This window comes from Olea europaea, chromosome 1 (genome assembly GCF_002742605.1).
Source record: "Olea europaea var. sylvestris chromosome 1, O_europaea_v1, whole genome shotgun sequence".
Lineage (NCBI taxonomy): Eukaryota > Viridiplantae > Streptophyta > Magnoliopsida > Lamiales > Oleaceae > Olea > Olea europaea.
Window position 1 is genome coordinate 21256601 of NC_036237.1, and position 23366 is coordinate 21279966.

At 36.1% G+C, this 23366-nt stretch overlaps 1 protein-coding gene across 1 annotated transcript in view; it reads left to right on the top strand.

Moving 5' to 3' along the window:
* Nucleotides 1-742: 742 nt before the first annotated feature.
* The window catches only part of LOC111405803 (midasin-like), a 34314-nt gene continuing 11690 nt past the window's right edge, over nt 743-23366 (top strand). Inside the window, 39 exon segments of the mRNA XM_023034861.1 lie at nt 743-824; nt 1297-1506; nt 1598-1935; nt 2393-2477; nt 3307-3581; nt 3873-4082; nt 4528-4688; nt 5755-5864; nt 5944-6063; nt 6987-7134; nt 7850-7954; nt 8090-8174; nt 8251-8347; nt 8533-8628; nt 8630-8661; nt 8736-8798; nt 8884-9061; nt 9159-9299; nt 9373-9472; nt 9475-11081; nt 12018-12085; nt 12174-12369; nt 12516-12620; nt 12703-13008; nt 14863-15056; nt 15162-15216; nt 15876-16028; nt 16951-17022; nt 17624-17771; nt 19351-19449; nt 19610-19648; nt 19651-19697; nt 19828-19917; nt 19994-20059; nt 20187-20351; nt 20468-20675; nt 20747-21642; nt 21766-21832; nt 21835-23273. Of these exon segments, the coding sequence (XP_022890629.1) occupies nt 1402-1506; nt 1598-1935; nt 2393-2477; nt 3307-3581; nt 3873-4082; nt 4528-4688; nt 5755-5864; nt 5944-6063; nt 6987-7134; nt 7850-7954; nt 8090-8174; nt 8251-8347; nt 8533-8628; nt 8630-8661; nt 8736-8798; nt 8884-9061; nt 9159-9299; nt 9373-9472; nt 9475-11081; nt 12018-12085; nt 12174-12369; nt 12516-12620; nt 12703-13008; nt 14863-15056; nt 15162-15216; nt 15876-16028; nt 16951-17022; nt 17624-17771; nt 19351-19449; nt 19610-19648; nt 19651-19697; nt 19828-19917; nt 19994-20059; nt 20187-20351; nt 20468-20675; nt 20747-21642; nt 21766-21832; nt 21835-23273 (8469 nt within the window). The 5' untranslated portion in view covers nt 743-824; nt 1297-1401.

Sequence of the window (23366 nt, forward strand, 5' to 3'; positions counted from 1 at the left end):
GTTGGCATTGTGGATCTGGCTATTGGGGTGGTTTTTGTTGGATCCATCGATGGCACTGGTGGTTTGTTGGTGATTCTAGTGGTGTGATGGATGTGGTAGTAGTTTTGAAGTTGAAAATGGTAATTTGTTGGAGGTGGTAGTGGCCCTGGCTGTGTGGTGAGGTAGTGGTGGTGGTTTTAAGTTGAAAATGGTATTTGTTGGAGGTGATGGCTGTGGCTATGGTGGTAGATTGACGTTACTTTCAGTTGGTGCCATGGTGGATTGGGGTTAGGTTGGGTAGGTGGTGCGGTTAAGAGTGTTTGTAATCAATTATTTGAAATTGTGACTAATAAATTAGATATTTTGCGTCTAATAAATAATATATGATCGATAATTTGTAACTAATAATTAATATGTAACTTAAAATTTTGAGTTGTGATCTATAAAATCTATGATTTGTGATCGATAAATAAATTGTGACCTACAAATTTTTTGATTTGTGAGCAATGAATAAATTGTAATATACAAATTTTTTGATTTGTGATCTATAAGATTTTTGATTTATGATTGAGAAATAATTTATAATCAATTAATTCAATAATTTGTGACTAAACAGTATAAAATGACGTTCTTAATATATTTTTAATTAATTATTTTATAAATAAAATTTAGTTAATATCTAACTTTTGAAGTTTTAGACATGTTACCAACCCATACAAATACGAACCGTCGCATCTGGTTGACATGCTTTGGCAACCAACCCGCCCTCAACTACCCAGGAGCCATTAATTCAAACCCTAGCTTTTCAACTCCGATTCGCGAAATACAGAAGCCAGAACAATCAGGTCAGTTATACATATGTTTTTTCGACTAATTTGAGATTAAAGAGGATGAAATTCGAAAAAGAACACCAGACATGCTGGTCATGTTTGGCCGTACTTATTTTCTAGGGTGCAGCAAGAAAAGCTCAAGCAGGGATCAGGCAGGGGCGGAGCTAGAAATTTTTTTCAGTGCGGGCATAAATTTTTTATCAAGACAAACATTTTTTTCCAATTTTCTCCCAAAGTGCAGGTTTTCCAATGGCCAATGTCCATGGATATCCAGCATAGAGTATATCCAACTTGCATGGCCAACTTTTCTTTTCCCAAATGCCTGCACTCAACCATACATGGCTCTGCCCCTGGGATCAGGGATGGTGCTGGACGAATATTATTCTTTTTGAAGTCTTGAACTATAATTCAAAATTTTATTATTTTTAGCATTAATTTTTGGTTGTGCTAATGTAAATAGTAAAGTAGACTTCTTTACACCATGCAGTTTCTGGATATCCGCGGCTATAAGTTAATTTTGATCATTGACTTGTCTACGAAACCTTCTCAAATCAGAGACAGCACTGTTTTTAGTATTTGGTAGGAATTTTAAATGGCTATTGATGGGAGTTTTCGCCTTGAAGTTGAGCTCCAAAGGTTTCTTTCTCGGTGTCCAAAGCTTGCTTCTGTTCCCTATTTTGATGACTTGCAAAAGAAGGTACTACATTAGTACATCCAGAGCCTTTGTTATTTGTGTTTGTTTGCACATGCTTTTATCTGGTACTTTTAATTCATTACGGGGGTTACAGGTAGAAAAGGTGACAGAAAAAGAGGTGGTGAATGCAGTGGTGGGGTTTTTTCTGCACCCGAATTATACAATCCCATTGGTGGGATGTTTTCGACCAATTGCACAGAATATCGTGGAGCAGGTGGTGTCTTCACTTCATTTGGTGCCAAATTTGAGGTCTGATGATTCGTCAGTGACATTTGATGAGGATAAATTTCTAAGGGAAGTGGAGAATGTGGAGAATGCGGAGGTTGTCAGCATTATTGAATCTTATGTAAGAAGTGGGAAGGGTTTATACCTTCATGAGCTTGCTTGCCTGGCCTTTTGTCGAGCTATTGATTTGGTTCCTTTTCTTCTGGGGTAAGCCAACTTGTTCAGTTTGTTTTTGCTGGCTCTCTGTTCTCTTCGTCTCTCATAAGTTTTCTGTACAATATAACAAATGTGAGTCACACACGAGTGTAAAAGTGAAGCCATGTTCATACTTTAATTTTAATCTAACAAGGGGTATATTTGATTTGTTATACAAACTAAGGATGTTTGAGAAAAGCAGTGGATACACAAGTTTGGAAGAGTAACTAAGTAATCTGTCATGGTAGGAGGAGGAGAAAATGATAAATGGATGGTGATCATGACGGGAGTGTATCTGTTACCAACCTTGAATAAGCAGTTGTGCTGAGTTAACTTTATTATCTGCGGATTAATTCAATTGTATAGGGATTTTATTGCATTCTCATATCACTATTTGTGTGTTATTGTTCTCAATCATCTTATAATTTCTTTTGTAATGCCGAATGGTTTGTGTTTTACTCTATTGCAGGCCAGTGCTGAACTACTTTAAAAGTGCTCCTCCTCCGTTTGAAAGAATTAGATCAAGTGAATCAGCTTCCAAGGCATTATCTATCGCATGTTATTTCTCTACTCTATTTTCCTTTTGTTCGCTAATGATAATTTTTTCTTTACAACAGTTTCTATTCCACTTAAAACATATTTCAATCATCCTCATGACCTAGATTTACTGAAGGGTTCATTCTTCTGATTTCTCCTCCTTCTGATGTTTGGGGAGATAATGAAAAGCGTTTGTGGCTATAACATGGAAATACAATTTTTTTGGAATGCATTGTAAGTTAACAAACACAAGCAGCAGTTATCTGTGTTGGGCATCGACCCTGTTTGCAACTACTATTATTTTAATTTGACTTCCTACTTTTCAGTGATGACTTAACAATCCATATAAACAAGTTGTGATGACTAACATAGTTACCTGGTGGAGGTAAAGCTAAAGTAGGAAATCTGCAGTGCCGATTTGTGTTCAAGTAGGTCATTGACATCAAGTAAATAGCGCTTTTAAATGTTAAAGTAATGAAACTTATACATTTGATATAGAAAAGATTGTACATGCACAAACATGTAGTAAAACATTTAAGTTCGTTAAACTAAAAAAAGAAATCAAATAAATATACAAAGTATTTGATCACCTGTATGTAATAGGCTGTTCAACTTAGCAAGAAAGAATTTACCATCTTTTCAGTATGATGCGATGGACCAAGACATATTATATATTCAGTTTTGCAGAAGTCTAATGCTTGTCACCAAACATTAGCAGTTCTTGCAAACTTATATGTTACACCAGCAAGCATGATGTCCTCGTGGTTCCAGCTATTTATTTTTCATGTTGCCAATTCATGATTCTGTCGCGCATTTTGATAATTACATGAGCTCACTGTCTTCTAGGGATCAACTAAAATATTGAATGTTGTACGAGCATCGTATCGCTTCCTTGCATTAGAGCCTGAGATTTTCACCAGATTGTGGGACTGGTCTTGTTTTCTGGACCTCGTATGGCAATCTGCAAACCTTGACCCAAGCAAGGACACAGAGTTGAGGATGAATGTCTCTGATATAAGATGGTGAGGTATACAAATACTCTTGGTGGTTTTGAAGTTGAGTTTTAAAGCGTCTACGAAGTTTAATCTCAACTCGGGAGTAGCTTTTCAGAGTTGGTTGCGGTATGTTTTCTTTACCTTATTGAAAGTTTGCATTACTTATATTATCAATTCCATTCTCTTTAGAATGAAAGTAACCATACAAAGGTCTGAAGGAGAGGAAGCATGAAAGAAGAAATGGAAATAGTTCAGTTCATGTCTTGAGAATAAAAGTTGCTGATTCTGTAGTTAGCATGCAATAACAAGTATAGGATGTCTCAAACTAAGACACAATTAACTTCATTCTGCTTCTCTAAATTTGTCTATGCTCACTCTCTTCTCCTCCCGACATTTCTTGCATTTTAAAATTTGCAGCTGGCAAGAATTTTGTATGGACGTATCATTGGAGAAAGCAGGATGGTATCTTGAATCTTCTGTAGAAGAAAAGATGGCTTCTTTTGGAAAATGCACTAATATCAATGACAGTCATTATTTAGAGCCTTGCAGCCTTAGTTCCATCTCTGCATCCTACAGAATGCTTCATGAGACTATGCCATCAAATTGTAGCAGAATGCTGGAGACATGGTAATTTTTATAAATATGAAATGTAGCAAAAGGTGATTGCGTTGTTATGCCCCTGTTTGGGCTCCATTAAAAATAGGTTTGAGGAAAATGTATTTTAGTATAGTATTTTTTGGAGAATGCGTGGTTAAAAATTAAGGAAAAATCTGGATTTATGTGTAATATTTTATTGGAGAACCTGTGGTTGAAAATAAGAAAGAGAAAAATGCATTTCCACAAAAATGGAGCCCGAACAGGGGCTATGTTACTATAGAAATGTTGATGATCTCTCATCAAATTTGTGAGAGTTAGTTCCTGAAATGGTGTCCTTTTCCAGTTTGGAATTCGTGGTTTGTTGAGCTTTTTCCTCTACTTCCATTTTCAGCTTTTTGTATGCTGAAGTTGCTTTTATCACACTCACCCCTTTTTTATTATACATTGTTATAATCTGATTCCCTCATTTATTCAGTAATTCTGGAAATCCCTTTATCTTGACATCTGCTGTGAAGAAAAGTTTTGAGATGGTCACGATAGCTGTGAGTCAGAGATGGCCAGTTCTTCTTTATGGTCCTGCTGGTGCCGGGAAAACGGCACTTATTTGCAAGTTGGCCGGGGATCTCGGTAGAAGAGGTACGTTCAAGCTGCCGTTTTTTGTTTTTCCAAATTACTCGTGCTTTTCTTTAAGAATTGGTATTTATTCCACGCTCTGTGCTCTACATATTTTTGTTTGGCGCATCATGCATAGAACACTGTTGGTACTGTTCCATTGCCTTTCCTTCTGCGATGCAAGGACCAAGGGAGTACGTCTTTTGTTTGTTTTCATGCATCCAAACTCTATATATTGTGGATAAAGCTTAGTTTGCTGATGTTTCTTGTTGCATGTTTGACCATTGCAATATGTGTTTCCAGCTGTGCAATTCTTTAGTTGCTGTTGATAAAATTTAGTTATTTCCTCATCAAAAATAGAAGGGTCTAGATATTGGCTCTCTTTCACCATAGAAACTAACCTTTAGAGGATACTATACAGAAATTTCCAGGTTTGTTTGGTTTCCACATGGCAGCATTAGATTGCAGCTACTAGGGCTACTCTACGTTACGCTGATTTCCTTAAGGATGAGTGAAATTTGTCCAAGTCAAGATGGTGGCATAAAAATACTAATCTAGTGCAAATCAGATTACTGTTTTATTTGTTTGTAATACTCAAACTGTATCTTCACGACGTGATCTTGCAACATTGGTGATCAGAGACTCCTTGTTGTGTAATTTTTCACTCTGTGTTTGTGAAAGCAATGACGGTTTAATCTTTAACAGGTGACAAGAATAAATTGAAGCAACACATGCTATATACTCAAAACTAGTCAATGATCTAGATGTGTACATGTCTTTTTGTACTTCCCCTTGTATTCTTTGGGAACGAGGATATATACACATGGTTTTCTAGATATATACCTGGGTATTGGTCGGACTCTTGCCACGCGACTTCCAAATAATAACTGTGATTGTTAAACACGTGACCATGCATGTATATAATAGTCTACCTGGTGATATTTCTGTATTTTGTTGAATTTCTTTTAGCATCCCTGATTGTTTAGGATAGACATGCCCTTCATGCTTTAAAGAGTTGTGGTCCTGTTTTTCTGTTTTTGTGTGGAATTTTTCTGATTTCTACTCCTCCCCTTGACACCAATCCAAAAAGTTCTATATATTCACATGGATGAGCAAATTGATGGGAAAACGTTAGTTGGGAGTTATGTTTCTACAGAACAACCTGGCGAATTCAGATGGCAACCTGGTTCTCTTACTCGGGTTAGTTCCCAATTTAGATAAAATAATAATATTGACTTTGCGCTACCATGTTATAACCTGTTAAAATCACGATTAACAGGCAGTTTCAGATGGTTTTTGGGTTGTCTTTGAGGATGTTGACAAAGCGCCTCCTGACATTCAATCTATCTTATTGCCTTTGTTAGAGGGTGCAACTACATTCTTAACTAGCCATGGGGAGGTATGACTTTTCCTTCTTCACGTTTAATTCCAAGGGGACTCTATATTGTTGTCTTGCATAATTCAGCATTTTGAAGTCTTTCTCCACATAACTTGTCATTTTTTTTGTTATGAAAAAGCTTTTTAGAACTCATGAAGCCAATCTTTCTGTATCAGTTCATCTGTTATTGTCAATTGAAACATAATTATGATATCCTCCAAGTGTGTTTTTGACAAGGTCTTATATTTCGTAAGGGTAGCAATATAAAATCTTTAAAAAGTTCACGAATGGAAAATGAGATTGCTTGTTAACTGTTATTTGGCTTTCAGACCGCTTTTCTTATATTTCAACAGATTTGTGTTTTTGGGTCCCTGATTTGAATTATATTCTAAGCAACTAAGCAATGTAACTAAAATGGGGATCCGACCTAGGATGAATTTAGATATTTCAGGATTAAAATGTAGATTCATAAGATATTTAAGAATATGGATACAGCTGCACTTGAAGTATTCCTAATTTTTTTCAGCTTGATTGGTAAGATATTATATTACTAAATGCAGCTAAAAATGTCAAAAGAAGATACACTTGTTTTTGTTACTTCTTGTTATTACTAAGTGCGCATAAAACAGGTTTCTGTCGACACACAGCCTTTGAACACATGCATTTCTTGAATCTTTTATTTCTCTTGCATGCTTATTCTACTAATTTGATTGTTATTTTGTGCAATGAAAGTCCCCTCGTTTTTCTCCCTCTTTCTACACACACAAAAGCTCTCACTAACGTGCACGTGCACGTGCACCCACTTCTGTGTTCACGTGGCCACTTTACTGTGCACCATGTGTTTCATTTAATGGAAACCAACTGCTACTGTGCATATTTTTTCTTTTTTCCATTCAATGTAAATTTCGAGATGTTTTGATGTCTAGAGTGTTGATGTTATGCAGGGAGTAAGAGTGAACGAAAGCTTTCGGCTATTTGCCACTGTGACAAGCTCAAAATTAGACACATCTCATTTTACTGAAGGTCTATCATGCAATTTTTTTTTATCTTTTTTGATGGTGATGCTGTTATTATTGTCTTTGTTCATAAACTGTTAACAACTTTCTGTTAGAATGTTATTATGCAATTGATAGGACCCTACTTGCAGTGACTGAAATCCCAGCAATTAGATGAACAAAAGGATGCAAAAAACAAAACAATAGAACAATTATAAGGTTGATTTGTATTGCTGTAATTGAAACAAGTACAGGAAAATAACAAACTTAGCTTTTTCTCGAGCCTAATATTCGTGATTAATTACGATCTATCCAACGAGCCTAATATTCATATACTCATCTTGGCTCTATCGAAATCTAAATAATTGACCCGAATAAAATTGGATTTAATGTATATATCATTTTAGTCCCCAACATCTCCAAAAATATAAAATATATAGCACATAAAATAATTAATTTTAGTCTATTACAAATTTGGGACTTTACAATCATTCTGCTCCCTCTCCTATTACATTTATACCCCCGTTTATTCCCCAAGCTACCCCTGATAACTAATTGAAATTGGAACACTCTAGAATATGACATAACAACTTGAATAACTTGGGGGTCTATCAGCAATTTTATCACTGTACAAACTGTTCAAGAAGTATTATGATGCTTGCACTTTGAAATTTGACCTTTTTCCTAGTTGCATTTTAATTAAACCCTCTTATCTGCTTACATTGCTTTACGACTTTACACTACTGGTTACTAATTTATCATGGGATCAATGTCTGTTTTGTTTTTTATAATTTTTAATGGGATTTGATCAGCAAAGCAGATTCGTTGTCAATCATTCGTGTATGGCACTGTGGACTTGCTAAATATTCTAATTGCCTGGTATCAAGAGTTGGAGCCTCTTGCAGAAAAACTCGTAGGTACGTTTAACTTTCATAGTATTCAGAGCAACCATCCTAGATGCATAAGCATTTTATCTTTTTATTTTTTGGTATTACATGTTTTTCGGGGCATGATCTACTTAAGCATTCTATGTTTTTTGTCCTCTATTGCAGAAACATTTGAAAGAGTCAACCAGCTTACTACAGCTCAATTTGGAATAGTCGCTTCTTCAAATCGTCATGGAAGATTCTCATTAAGGTATGTATAATTTGTGTCTATATTCTGAAGTTGTGTTTAAATAATCTCATTAAGCCACATTTGTTGGCAATGGCAGAGATCTTCTCAAACGGTGCAAGAGAATTTCGGGCTTGGGCTTTTCCTTTCATTGGGATGAGCTTTCAACTTATGCACGTGACAATATCTATAAAGAGGTCTGATAAAAGTGGTTGCATTTGTTAGAATTTCTTTTCTGAACGAACTTAGCTTGATGAGATCAGCTTGATTATAAGTTTGATAAGTTTGGTGATTCTGTTTTCAGGGTATAGATATTTTTGCATCCTTCTCAACCTCCGCCGAAAATCGCTTAGCTTGATAAGTTTGGTGATTCTGTTTTCAGGGTATAGATATTTTTGCATCCTTCTCAACCTCCGCTGAAAATCGCTTAGCTATAATGAAGGAGATTGCAAAGTTGTGGTCAGTTTCAATGGCAGAAACATTATATCCGGCTAACTGACCCATTATTCAGGTTCTGCTATTTCAATGATGATATTTATTTTACTCCGCGGCAGAAATAATTTATCACACATTAAAATTCTCCAGGAATTGCTCTCTGATTTCCGAATTGGACGTGTTACCCTTCAAAGCACTGCAATTGCAGCTAATGTGCGTTGGATTTTCTCTATTTCTTCCCTTCCTTTTTCCGAGACATTTATGCTTTTTGTTAAATGTTTCTATCTGCTTTTTACAGTTGCGTTCTCAGAAGAAACCCTTTGTTGAGATCCGTAGTTCTGTACATGTTTCTTGAGAAAATAGCTGGCTCTGTTAAGTATAATCAGCCGGTTCTCTTGGTTGGTGAGACTGGTACTGGAAAGACGACACTTGTACAGAGTCTTGCCACGAGGCTTGGTCAGACACTTACAGTTTTGGTATGTCCGAAGTGTAACTTCTAAAAGTCAGATGAATCTGTATTTGACTACAAATTGCTGTAGACACCCTTTCACATTAATTTTGTTTATGCTCCAGAACTTGAGTCAGCAAAGTGATGTTGCAGATTTGCTAGGAGGGTTCAAACCTATGGATGCCCGGTTTGTATGTGTTCCTCTGTATAAGGAGTTTGAGAACCTTTTTACTATCACGTTTTCCTCCAAGATATAGTTCACCAAAGTACATTATTATTCACGGCTCTTCAACGCCGTCTGCTTGCACATGGATTTACGTAATTCTTTCTTTTATATAGGATAATGAAGTCTTTCTCACTTATTTAAGGAGATTTATGACTGAAAAGAAATGGAAAATGCTATTAAGTGGCTTCCAGAAGGGTGTCCGGAAGATAGTTGAAACAGGAAATTCCAGTCTGGTAAGAAGCGGAAGAGACCCTTGAATGAAGAACTTTTAAAAGCTTGGGAGAATTTTTCAGTGAAGCTTGAAAGAGCTCGTACACAAGTCAATGCATTGGCTGGAATGCTATTTTCATTTGTAGAAGGAGCCTTCATTTCTGCCCTTAAGAATGGTGAATGGATATTGCTGGATGAAGTAATTTTGGCTCCTCCAGAGATTTTGCAGCGAGTTATTGGGGTCCTTGAAGAAGAGAAAGGATCACTGTGTTTGGCTGAGAGGGGTGATGTTGATTATGTGTGTAGGCATCCCAACTTCTGTATATTTGCTTGCATGAATCCTGCAACTGATGCTGGTAAAAGAGACTTGCCATTTTCCTTAAGGAGCAGATTCACAGAATACTTTGTTGACGATGTGTTGGATGATGAAGAATTAATTTTGTTTGTTAATCAATTTATGGCTGATGACCATTCAGATAGAGAGTTGGTTAGTAAGATTGTGCATTTCTATAAAGCAGCAAAAAAGGAATCTGATGAAACGCTGCAGTACAGTTTAAGGTCTCTCTATCGTGCACTGGAATACACTAAAAGGGCACAAAGGTGTTTTGGGGTTGAGAAATCCCTTTATGACGGTTTCTGTATGTTTTTTCTGACTTTATTGGACAAACCTAGTGCTAAGTTGATGCACAGTTTAATATCTTCTATTTTGTTTGGACGGAATATACCTCAAGAAGTCTCATATAAATCGTACTTGAAAGTTAAAGGATCTGATGAAGAATATGTTTTAACAAGTAGTGTTGAGAAGCATCTGGAAAATGTGGCTTGTGCCATTTTTATTGGAAGATATCCAGTCCTTCTACGGGGACCCACGTCTAGTGGAAAGACTAGCCTTGTTAAGTATCTTGCTACGATAACTGGTCATCAATTTGTACGAATAAATAATCATGACCATACTGATCTACAAGAGTACCTAGGTTCTTATATTACCGATGCAAGTGGAAAGCTCATTTTCCATGAGGGTGCCCTTGTTAAGGCTGTTCGAAATGGTTATTGGATTGTTTTAGATGAGCTTAACTTGGCTTCTTCTGATGTGCTTGAAGCATTGAACAGGTTGCTAGATGACAACATGGAACTTTTTGTTCCTGAATTGCGTGAAGTTATTCGTGCGCATCCAGATTTTATGCTGTTTGCGACTCAAAATCCACCCACCATCTATGGAGGGCGCAAAATGCTTTCGCGAGCATTCCGCAACCGTTTTGTAGAGATTCATGTTGATGAAATTCCACAAGAGGAGTTGAGCACGATATTGGAGAAAAGGTGCAAAATTCCCAAAAGCTATGCCAAAAAAATGGTTGATGTCATGAAGGATTTGCAATTTCACAGGCAGAGTAGTAAAGTTTTTGCTGGAAAACACGGGTTCATTACGCCCCGTGACTTGTTCCGATGGGCTGATCGTTTCAAGACATTCGGAAGATCCTATGAAGATCTAGCACGCGATGGTTATTACCTAATGGCGGAGAGGCTGCGAGATGATGGTGAAAAAAAAATTGTTCAAGATGTTCTGGAGAGGCAACTGCGAATCAAGCTTACTGTGGATGACTTATACATGCAAGTTAGGTTCTTTTTGCTTCGGTCCAAAATGCACAATCATCATCTCTCTCTCTCTCTCTCTGGTAATGAATGGCTAGGTTTCAAACTTGACATTTCATGTTGCACATGTTGTGCATATGCTCTAAAGTTTAATTACTAGACATTTCATGTTGTATTTTGTCGTGCATGTTATTGCTAGAAACTTGTGTGCATGGACTTGTTAATGTCATAAATACTACTAAGAGGGTTGACGAATATGGTGGCAAATAATTGTGATATAGATAAATATGTAAAAAGGGTATATGAGCATGTTATCTCTGGTGTATAATTTTTCTAGTTTTATTATGTGCAGCTTCTTCAATCTGAATAGTGCTCTACAGGGTATGTGGTGCAACTAAATGGAACTATTGTTCTATAAATCCAATATTTATGTATTTCATGAGTTACGATTAGCTTCTTAGATAACAATTCATTTTATAATTTATCCAGTGACGGTTGTTGATTGGGTTTTATACAAAGGGTATTGTTCATCAGAATTCATTGTAAGCTCCTTCTGTTAAAAAAAGTAATAAAATATTTGTTATGATTTGATTTAACTACATCTATGAGCATATTTTATGCTGATGACGCAGTTTTATAGAAAACTTTGAGTATATCGTCTCAATGCAGAATTGTAACAAAACCTTTAATCTATGAGACAATGAGATGTTAATATTGAAAGAACAGAAACTTTGCTTTCTCGTGAAATCTAACTTATATTATAGAGAATGCTTTTAGTCAACATAAATAAGCTGTTGAGACGAAACTTTTCTAAAAACCACAGCTAAATTTCCACTGTTCTTTATACCTAGGCAAGTCGCTTCTGTATTGAAGGATACTTAAAGTTAGCATTTTCTTTAATTAAATACATGCTGTAAAAAAATTAAAATAATGTGCTAAAACGTTATTTGTAATACAGGAGCCTGATGGTGGAGACATAGCTTTGACTGGTGGAAAATATTCGGGAGAATCTAAAGATATTGAGAAGTATGTATCTTTTTCGGTACTTGTGTATGTTCCAGGTTCCTTTGCCAATGGATATCGATTTCTCACCATATTTTTGTTTGCATTTCAGAATTATTTGGACAAGAAGTATGTGGAGGATGTACTTTCTAATCGAGCGTTGTTATAGGATGCGGGAACCTGTTCTCCTTGTTGGTGAAACTGGAGGAGAGAAAACGACTGTTGCTCAGTTGTTTAGTATTATTTTGAGTTCCAAATTACACATTTGGAATTGCCATCAGTACACAGAAAGTTCGGACTTTCTTGGGGTTTGTGCTTCTTTTCCTTCGCTGTCTTTGCTTTTCTGGTGATTTTATGTTGCCGCCTCTTTCACTGCTTGTTGACTTCGCCAAGTCCCTGTGACAAAGATTCCTTATGGAACATATGATGATTTTTTGCTGCTTTCAATGGATAGGGTTTCTATCCGGTGCGTGAGAGATCAAGAATTACTTCAGACTTCCAAAATCTGTGTGAGAAGTTGATGCAGTCGAAGACTTTTACGCACTTCCCTGGAGATGCTGTATGTTTTTCTCAACTATAGATTTTTAGTATTATTTTTCACTCTATTGATAATGTTCCTCTCTGGATTTGTTTATCTACAGACAATTTTGACGGATATTAATCAGGTCTCTCTTACTCTTAATAAAATTTCTGTAATCATCAATAGTTACAGACAAGGTCCAGTCTCGCATTCTGATGTCTCTGCACTAGACCTTGATTATGTTGAACAAATAACTATGGAGTTAGCTCAACTTCGTCAGAAGTGGCAGACCATTTTCATGTGGCAAGATGGTCCTCTTGTTGAAGCGATGAAGAACGGTGACCTGTTTATTGTGGATGAGATTTCTTTAGCTGATGACAGCGTACTTGAGAGATTAAACAGTGTTTTGGAACCAGAAAGGAAACTGGTGAGTCTGTGTTATAAGTCCATCCTCTTCATTTTTATGTATTCTTAATAGGACTTCATGATTTTTCTGGGTTCTGTAAAATAGTATTCCGTTGGGATGCCAATCACTTAATTCATAAAAAATAGAAAGTTGGTTGATAATGCGTGTGAATTATAATTTATCTCATCTCAAATAGAATTTCTTTTATTTCTCTCCAGTGATTTTATTGGCCTCTCTTGTAACGGTCTCTTGGATTTTTTTTGCTTCTTCTTATATGACTACCACGGTTGGGCTTTGGTTAAACCTCTTTTTTGTTTATTGTTTTGTCTTGCACAGTTCATAAACGTAACATAACATATGACTGTGTGGGGTTGAAGAGGGCTCTAAGCAGCAGCACCTAGGCACTTGTTCGCTAAGTTGGTCACCCAAACTTGAACACAATTGCATTTCGGAGGCTATTTCTGTGTGTTCAGTTGTAGCCCCTGGTTAATTTGATAAAAAATTTTTTTGATGACCATGGGTGTCCAGCCAGCTCAGGCGCACCTCGACTAATCCCACGGGGCCCTAAAGTTTACAGTCGGGTACCCACCTCAGTGGTCTTGAAAAGATTCGAACTGATGACCATTGGGAAACAAACCCAAGCCTGAACACTGAGCTACCTCTTAGGATTGGTTAATTTGATAATTTTGATTAGGTATCTTTAATAGATGTCCACTGATAGTTCTTTACTGCAATGTATACCAGAAGTTGAACAAGATTGTCACTTGAAGCCAGACTGTTGGTCACCCAATAAGACAAAAATAGCTATGAAACTTGTTCATTGTTAACGGTTTTAATGTTTGGTTTATTTATTTGAAAACACTGGATAACATATAGCTTTTGCACACACTGTTGGATTCTCCCGATTATGATTTGAATTTAATTTGGACTTAAGCTGTTATTACACCTTGGAAGTTGGTCAGTAATTCTATATATGAATTTTTTGCATAAGATCTTTTGTGAGTAATTAGTAATTTCGACATCTGATCGAGTTCTTTTTAACTTGGCATTAATAATAAACCTATATTCATGCCCTAGTATGGAACTTTTGATGATTACATTCAACTGAAAACGAGCTTTATCCATTAAAGTGCACATACACTTGTGCACAACATATATACTAAAATGCATCTATATAAACTCCCTCGCACATACACATGGGTTAACAGTTCTTTTTGCCCAAGATTTCCACTAAATTAGTGTTTTGACCTTGAATTATCACAAAATGTTATCCTTCAACTGGAGCGATCATGCCTGTGCTTCGAAATAATCAAAGACTATATACATAACAGTGTAGAATGGTTTGCCTTTTCTTAAGTATATGTGAATAATGCGTTTTTGGTGTCTTTTGTGAGCTAGAAAAGTGTACTTGAAACTGATGAGTCCCTTAAATGTTAATGTAGTTACTCGTTGAAGTTCTTTTGGGCTTTCCTGTTTGAACATTTGCATAATCTGTCTTCCTGGCTTCTGTTCTACTTTTGTCATGTTCTGCCTCCTCTTTATAATTTTGATAGCCTATATTACAATTTATTTTTTCTTCCTATTCATGTGTGGAAATAAAATTGCTTCATGATTGCTTCATTTTTGTGATAGCTTGCTCTAACCTAAAATATCACCTTCCAATCTTTGTTTAACCTGCTTCTCCAAGTTCAGGATAAGGATCAATATTTATGTTGTATCTTTCAGTTTTAAAGAAATAACTCAAAACAGTCTGGTTTCCTTGATTCCTTGAACTAGTTTTATGACGTTCAGGTTAATCTTCAATAACTTCTATAAACTGTTTTCTGCTCCCTATATTCTAGCATTATCTGATATTTTTTTTCTCAATATCTGCAGTCTTTGGCTGACAAAGGTGGGTCTGATCTTGAGAGTATAATTGCTCATCCAAACTTTTTCCTCCTCGCTACAATGAATCCTGGTGGAGATTATGGGAAGAAGGAACTATCACCTGCTCTTCGGAATAGGTTTACAGAGATATGGGTTCCTTCAGTTAGTGACACAGATGACCTCAAAAGTATTGCTCTGGAGAGGTAAATTTAGTAAACTTTCTTTTGGAAGCAAGTTCGCGATACATGTGTAATTTACATGCATATATGTTATTTCTTAATGATTTTTTTCCTCAATATTCTCCACAGGATTTTAAACCCACAAATTGCTGGTGTTGTGGATCCCATGCTTAATTTCTGGGAGGTACATTCTCATCCAGTTGTTCATAGATGACATTTGTTTTATCCGTTATAATTTGTTCAACAATATGCTTGTAAACTCATAGGATTGTTTCATGGTGAATGCAAGTCCATTAGGTTTATTTGCTAATTATCCAAACTATATGCCATGAAGTTAGGTTCCTTTTTTGTTGGAAGCGACTTCAGAACTTTCCTATTTGGAAAAGTATGTCCAGTAGAAATGGTTGATCAGGGTTTTCTATACTAAAAACATTCAATGCAGAATTTGATCCCTTGGTATTTGTTTGTTTTTCCGAAATCCTTTTTCTAAATTCATGGTGATATGATGGCCTAATGGCCTTCTTGAGTTCCAATTGTATTTAGGTATAGTTTTGTATTATGAATGATAACTAGTGTCATATTTCTCTAATCTTGAGAGGTAGTTGAGTATGGTCAGACCTTGGGTTTGTCCCCCAATGGTTACTAATTTGAGTCCTCTCAGGGCCATTGAGGTGAGTTCTCGACTGTAAACTTCAGGGTCCTGTGGAATTAGTCGAGGTGCGCTTGAGCTGGCCAGACACCTATGGTCATAAAAAAAATAAAAATAAAAATAAAAAATAATTTCTCTTCATACCTTTTGTACTTTGTTAAACAATTATCGTATATTCTTTTTTTGCCATGCAGTGGTTCAAACATTTACAAACAGGAAGAATGCTTACAGTGCGAGACCTCTTGTCTTGGGTATCATTTATCAATGCAACGGAGGGAAGTTTACAAGCTGAACCTGAATTTCTACATTGGGCATTCCTTGTTTTACTAGATGGACTTAGTTTAGGTATATCTCCGTGGTTTTGGCTGCATATTGTGTTTTTACGTATTTGTTAATGTTGTTCTTAATGGTAAAAGAATTTTTTGAGCTTTCTTGCAAGCTATTTGTTAACAACATTTTATTACTTCTTCAGATGAAATTACTTAATTTATAGTTACGTTCTCACAAAAAGCCGATTATCATCTCTAATTTATAGTTACGTTCTCACAAAAAGCCGATTATCATCTCTGTTGCTTTAGTGATGATAAAACTTGTTTTCTCATTTGAAATTTTCTTTGGGTACGTCAAAAAGAGACACACTGGTCAATATAGCGCGTACAAGTTTCATTGTCTTCTTGTGATTGACTTGAGCAGACTTTTTGTGACTTCTAATGAAATAGGTTGTATAACACTAATTTTTATGTCAGTCAGTCTTAACATGTTTCCGAGATCGAGATTGCTTATATAGCCCAGATTTTGCAAGTGTTCCTTCTCTATATTTGAAAATAGAGTTCATCTACATATTGAGGGGCCAGAAATTAAATCTGATACACACCTTGTTCTTTTGATGAGGGAGTAGAGTTACCTCAGAAGCTTTAAAGAGTTATGGAGAGGGACTGTAGTGAAGAATAGGATATTGTTATTTTTCAAGGGACTGTGTCAACTGATAATGAAAGAGATTCTGATTGAGGTTCAATGGGGAGAGAGAATGCAAAAAGGGCTAGGAGTTTGAGTTTTCAACTCAAATCAAAATGTCAGATTTGCAGTACCTAACCTGCCTAAAGATAATTAATCACTCTCTGTTGCTTAGATAGGACTGCATAGGTCTGCCTGAGTTAATTTTTAGATATCATTTCTAAATTGTTTTTATTTATTTACGGTCATTTGTTCATTATATACTGACCTTGCCTCTAAATTTTCTTTGTTGACCTTTCTACTTATGTGCTACATACAAATATTCCAAAAAGTGGCGCAACAGAGTTAAGGATGAAATGCCTTACTTTTCTTCTGGAAAAACTCAAGGTGGTGGTTTGTATATATCAGTCTGAATTTTGTTCCCTAAAAAGAAGAAATTAGATACACAGGCAAACATAAATATAATTTAAATGACATAAAAGCTATATGATATTTCCCTAATGTTTGACTCTTCAGAAAAGAAGAGGAAATTGAATATGTTGGCAAATAAAAAACATCTTACCTGTGCCATATGATACTATTCTTGAGTTGTACCTTTTGTTAGAGCTTATTCAAGTAGGCAGCAAAAAATTTGATTGCTGAATATCTCTTCTGAAAAGAAATAAAATATCATTAGTAAATCTTCCTTGTGAATATCAGTGATAGAGAAATTTTTTAGGAGTAAATATTGTCCTCTGTCAGTGGAGAGTATACGAGCTTTTAAACGTAACCTTACCTTCACATTTCATGCATAGAACCCAACCGAAAGTTGCTACAATGATCTTTGGCTGCACGCATATATTTATCATTCTTTTATTAGTCAATCTTTTGACGCAGCACAAATTTCTCTTTCTTGTTCAGTTGGATGCCTAACATGCATGTTCAGTTTGGCTTTGAAAACAAGCATATTTATAAAGAATATATTGGTGCTTTTGTTTCATTACTACAGGAGTACAAATATACACTCGATTTCTCCGAATTTTCCACTTTAGAATCTTATGGTTGGGCTAGTCTTGGAAGTTCAACAGTCTCAATATCTGCTGACAGCATGCAGCTTGACGACCACTTTGGAATTCATCCTTTCTATATTGAAAGAGGTGTATATTACTGTCTTCATGCTACATAAATCTTCAATGCAGTTCTCGCTAGATGGAATCAAAAGATTATCCACATATTCTTCCTCTTTTTGGTGGAGTAGATTTAGCCCTGTTTGAGCCTCATTCTCTAAAAAGTCATTTTCAACACACACTTCCAATAAAATAATTTTATACTTAAACCTAAAACTTTTTCCTACTTTTTAACAACACATTCTCCAAAACATTCACTATTACAAAATCTATTTTCCAAAATATGGGGCTCAAACAGAGCCTTTTAATCCTTTCTTAGTGAAATAGGATTTGTACAGTTTTATCTTTCGTAATCGTGCTTCTATCTTGCTAGCTTACAGCTTCATATTGTATAAAAAGTTATCTGCTCGTATCTTTTGTAGCATTGTTGCTTATTCTACATTGAAAAGATCCCTTTTCTGTTTTAAAATTGTTAAAACAGTTGATAATGTGAAAAAATATGGATTTAGATTGCCCAAGTCATCTGACTTTTGAGGAATTCAATTTGTTTTCATACTGTATCCTGACTTTTGAAGCATATTTCCAACTTCATGCGTCGTTATGTGTTAGACCGAATGCATTCGACTTATTGGCTAATCCAACCCGGCAGCAAACCACTGAACTTAATTTGCCACATTATTCGCGTATTACTTGCAGAACCTTTTTTAAACTTAGAAGATATGTAGTGTTGTTATTGGTGGTGTTCAGCACTATTCTTTACTCATCACCTAAATAATTGTTGTTGGAAGAAAATGCTCTATAAGTGATAGGGGATATTTTATGAGATTGGTTACTCGTATGTGTGGTTTTATTCAAATATCTCTGATGTGCCTTATCTATTTCTGGAGGAGCAGGGTAGTTGAATATACAACATAATCCTGATCTTGGTTTTTTTGGTCAAACAGAAGTTTTAAATTTTTTTTTGAGACTTTATTCTTTGATACAAAAATTTCAGGACGTGCCTAGTAAAAAATTTTCCTCAGTCCATTCACTATTGTTGCTATAATATATGGCTTCTGTTTTTAGGATGCCGGTTTTGGGAGTTAGTTTCTCAATTGAAGTTGTATGTTCTTTCAAAAAATATCATTTAGTAGTTTTAGGTAGAGGGAAACTTTCTATATTTTAGTTTTATATTGATGATAAATTGAAATACATCATGTCCTCGTTCCTTTGCTTCTTTCTATGTTCTGTTGTATTTTGATGATGAATAAAATTACATCATGCCCTTGTTCGTTTGCTTTTTTTGACTCAAGCAGTTTACGGTACATTAAAGAGACTTTTTAACTGAAACATCTTAAAGTAATTTACATGAATTTTAGTAGTTACAAAAAGTGGACAATGCTTTATTTTGACCTGAATTTATTACACAAGGTCAGGGCAAAAGCTTTCAGAATGTTAGATTATTTTGTTTGCATGAGTTTCGTCTTGAGAGTTAACTAGTACGTTATATCATTTACTGCCTGTTGGTTGATCTTGGTCCCTCATTGTGTGCTTTCCAATAAGCATTGTCTGCACCAGTACGTTATGGAGTATATGCTTGATTGCAAAGATCTTGTTTAATCTTGTGCAGGTGCTGAGACTATTGATGCTAAAGGATTTGAATTCCTTGCACCAACCACTTGTAGAAATGCGTCGCGGGTGCTGCGTGCTATGCAGCTTTCAAAGCCTGGTATTCTTTTTTGCAAGCTAATTATACTTGATTAACAATGATATATTTATGTGCGTGGATTTGTTGTCTGCGTATTCATTTGCGTGCATGTGGTATTTATTAAATAAGAAAGAAAATTCTATGATGAGTTTTCTGACATTTAGAATTTTCATGCTTCCAGTTCTGTTGGAAGGAAGTCCAGGTGTTGGGAAAACAAGTTTATTAAATATTCTGGGCACACCATTGTTCGAATCAACCTATCAGAACAGGTTACTGAGTGACCTCTTCTTAGTTAGTATTCCTTCATTTATTTCATTTCCCACACTGATTTCCTGATATTGTAGCCGCCCTTATATGAATATTGGCATTGCAAGATCTTAGTTGGCCGATTTGGTGCAGACCGACATAATGGACTTATTGGGATCAGATTTGCCAGTTGAGAGTGATGAAGGAATACAGTTTGCTTGGTCTGACGGAATCCTACTTCAGGTTGGAAAATTGTTATTTCTCTTGAAGTATGATTTGATTATGAAATATAATGATTTTCTGTATGTTTTGCAATCAGGCCCTAAAGAAGGGTTCATGGGTTCTGCTGGATGAACTTAATCTTGCTCCACAATCTGTGTTGGAGGTATCACTTTGTATTTGTCACTTGTCAGTACTTGCTATTTATCTTTCATGTAGAAAATATGTTTTGCTTATTATTAAATACTAGTTTTTTTATGCATAGATTTTGACAATTTAATTATGAAAATTAGGGTTTGAATGCTATATTGGACCATCGAGCTGAGGTTTTCATTCCTGAATTGTGTCGTTCTTTCAAGTGTCCAACATCTTTTAGGGTTTTTGCTTGTCAGAATCCTTCTTATCAGGGAGGAGGCCGGAAAGGCCTTCCGAAGTCCTTTCTCAACCGGTTCACCAAGGTATTACTTGTCAGTCATTAGATACACAGGCAGTGCGTCCGAGTTTTAATTCTGTTGTGAATGTTTTCTGGTGAATGTCGATGGCTTAACGATCTTTTCCTTCCAACTGGATTCAGGTTTTCGTTGATGAGCTAGTCGAGGAAGATTATCTTTCCATATGTAGTTCACTTTATCCATCAATACCAAAAGCCATTCTTTTGAAATTGGTATTATTCAATAGAAGATTACATGAAGACACGATGCTGTACCACAAATTTGGTCAAGATGGGTCCCCATGGGAGTTTAATCTGCGAGATGTGATCCGTTCATGTCAAATCATCCAGGGTTGATTATTACTTTATTTATTATAATGATATCAACATGACTTATTCTCTCACACGCTAAATATTTTTCAGGTGCTCTGGAAAAATCAAAACTTGATTGCTTTTTAAGCACTGTTTACCTGCAAAGAATGCGCATACCATCTGATAGAAGTGAAGTCATGAAGTTATATGAACAGGTTTTTGGACTGAACTCATTTATAAATCCACAACCAAGAGTTCAGCTCAATCCTTGTTACTTAACCATCAGAAACGTATCAATTGAGAGGAATCGCTATCAACCTTCTGGAGTATTTAATAATGAGCTTAAAATTTTGCCCAGCATACGTAAAAGCTTGGAAGCTGTAACACAATGTGTAAAGCATAATTGGTTATGCATATTAGTTGGCGCACCATCTTCAGGTAAAACTTCATTGATTAGATTACTCGCTCAGGTCACAGGAAATGTGCTGAATGAATTAAATCTTTCTTCTGCAACTGATATATCTGAACTGCTTGGATGCTTTGAGCAACACAATGCTTTCCGTGGCTTTCGACTTGCCATTGCTCGAGTTGAAAGCTATATAAATGAGTATTGCAGCTTGCAGTTGGAATCTTCCCTTGAGGTATTTTTTCGAAGAAAGGATTTGATTGCACGGTGGCTTGCCTTCTTATCAATTATTGAATATGGTCCTTCCGCTGGGTCTATGGCAACAGACTTTGAGAATCAAAGGATGAGATACTTTGAGTCCATCCCTATTTTAGTTGAGATTATTGAAATTTTAAGGTCGGATCAAGAGAGATATAGGCTGTGTGTCTCGTGGTCTCAGAAGAATCTGGAGAGTACTCTTAATACAATCAAAAAGTTGGAGGAAGATTACCGGAGAAGGAGATATTCTGTGAAGTTTGAATGGGTAACTGGATTACTTATAAAGGCTATAGAGAATGGGGAATGGATTGTTCTGGAGAATGCAAACCTTTGCAACCCAACGGTTCGTATGTTCTATTGTTTGTTGTCCCATAATTATTTTATTATTTATGGTACTATAGCTCTTTTTAGTATTAAAATGTATTCTATTCCAAAGTGTAAGCTGGTCTCTGTTTTGTGCTATCAGGTTCTTGATAGGATTAACTCCTTGGTTGAGCAATCTGGATCAATCACCATTAATGAGTGTGGGGCTGTGGAGGTGAGCCAGTGGTTCTCCATCCCCATTCTCAATTTAGGATGTTCCTCACAGTTAATCCTAGCTATGGTGAAGTTTCCCGAGCAATGCGGAATAGAGGGGTAGAAATATATGTAATGCAAAATTGGTTGCTTGACGAGAAATGCAGTGAAAATCTGGATGAGATTGAATTCAAGGATGTGCAAAGATTTATTACCCTCTCTGGAATCCCAGTTGGTAAGTTGGTTGATATGATGGCCAAAGCCCACATTTTTGCTAAGCATGAAGGAGTCCATCTTAATGTACGCATTACATATCTGGAACTTGCACGCTGGGTACAGCTATTCAAGAGGCTTGTCACAAATGGAAATCAACCCACATGGAGCCTCCAAATTAGTTGGGAGCATACATATCTTTCATCCCTTGGTGAGGGAGAAGGAAAAGATATTATTGCTCAAGCAACTATTTCTTATCTATCAATGTCGGAACTTGGAAGATTTCCTTCTCCTCAAGATGGCTTTTTATGTTTGCCTGGAGGATGGCCAATACCCTTGGAATTGAGGGATTTTGTGTGTTGCTCAAAAGAGGCTAGTGTGAAACAAAATTGTTTGCTTTTGGAGTCCTTGGGAGCTCAGTTTGCATGTCAATCATTTGGAAGTAGCTTGAGCGGTCATCAAAGAGAAAAAAATCTACTTGTTAGAGGCGCTGCAAATATTTACCTCATGGAAGTTAGGTTGCTACGTTCCACTATGTTTCCTAAGGCTTCAAATGATATGCTTGCAAACTGTGGCATGCAAAATGACTATGACTTGGTATTAGCGAAGAAAAAGCTGTCCTTTGCTGCTAATTGGGCATTTGAGCAGGCCACTGAAAGCGATTACTGCCATTATCTTTACTGGTTTGAGTGGCTTGGTTCTCAATTAGAGCCATTTGGTTCATTTTTCAATTGGTTTTCTGGTTTACTAAAAATGGAAATTGAACATCCTATTTGGAATCAGATACTTCATTCATGTAGAAAGCTTATGTCTTTAAGTTCAACTGAGAGAGATGTCATGTCTTTACCCATACTTTCCATGGAATTGGTTGATGCAACTGCATCTGTTGATATGTTAAGTTCCTGCCGTCGACTTCTAATAAACTCAATCAAGTGTATTCCCCTACTGAGACTTAGCTTTCAGCAGTGGAGTCATGAGACTGAGTACAGCTATGGTATCAGAACTCAACGCGTTTTAAGTTAGCTACGAAGGGTGGAAGAAAAAGTGCTTGAATTGATTGTCGAGTCATCTACTTTTGATGTGCTTTTTCAATCATACAATGACCTTCTTGAGCATCATATACTCTTTTGGAATTGTATCATTTCATCTCAGGTAGAAGAATGTTTGCTAGTTATTTGGCGCTCTTTGATGAAAGATGCTGTGAAATTGTGGGAATTTTGCCCAAGAGAAGTAGAAACTTTTCAGGTACTGACATGATCTTCGTTCTTTTGCCTTCCCCTTTGTCCAGTTCCCTTCTTCATCTCTCTGTTACATATGCTAGAGTTATGTTTTGGACTT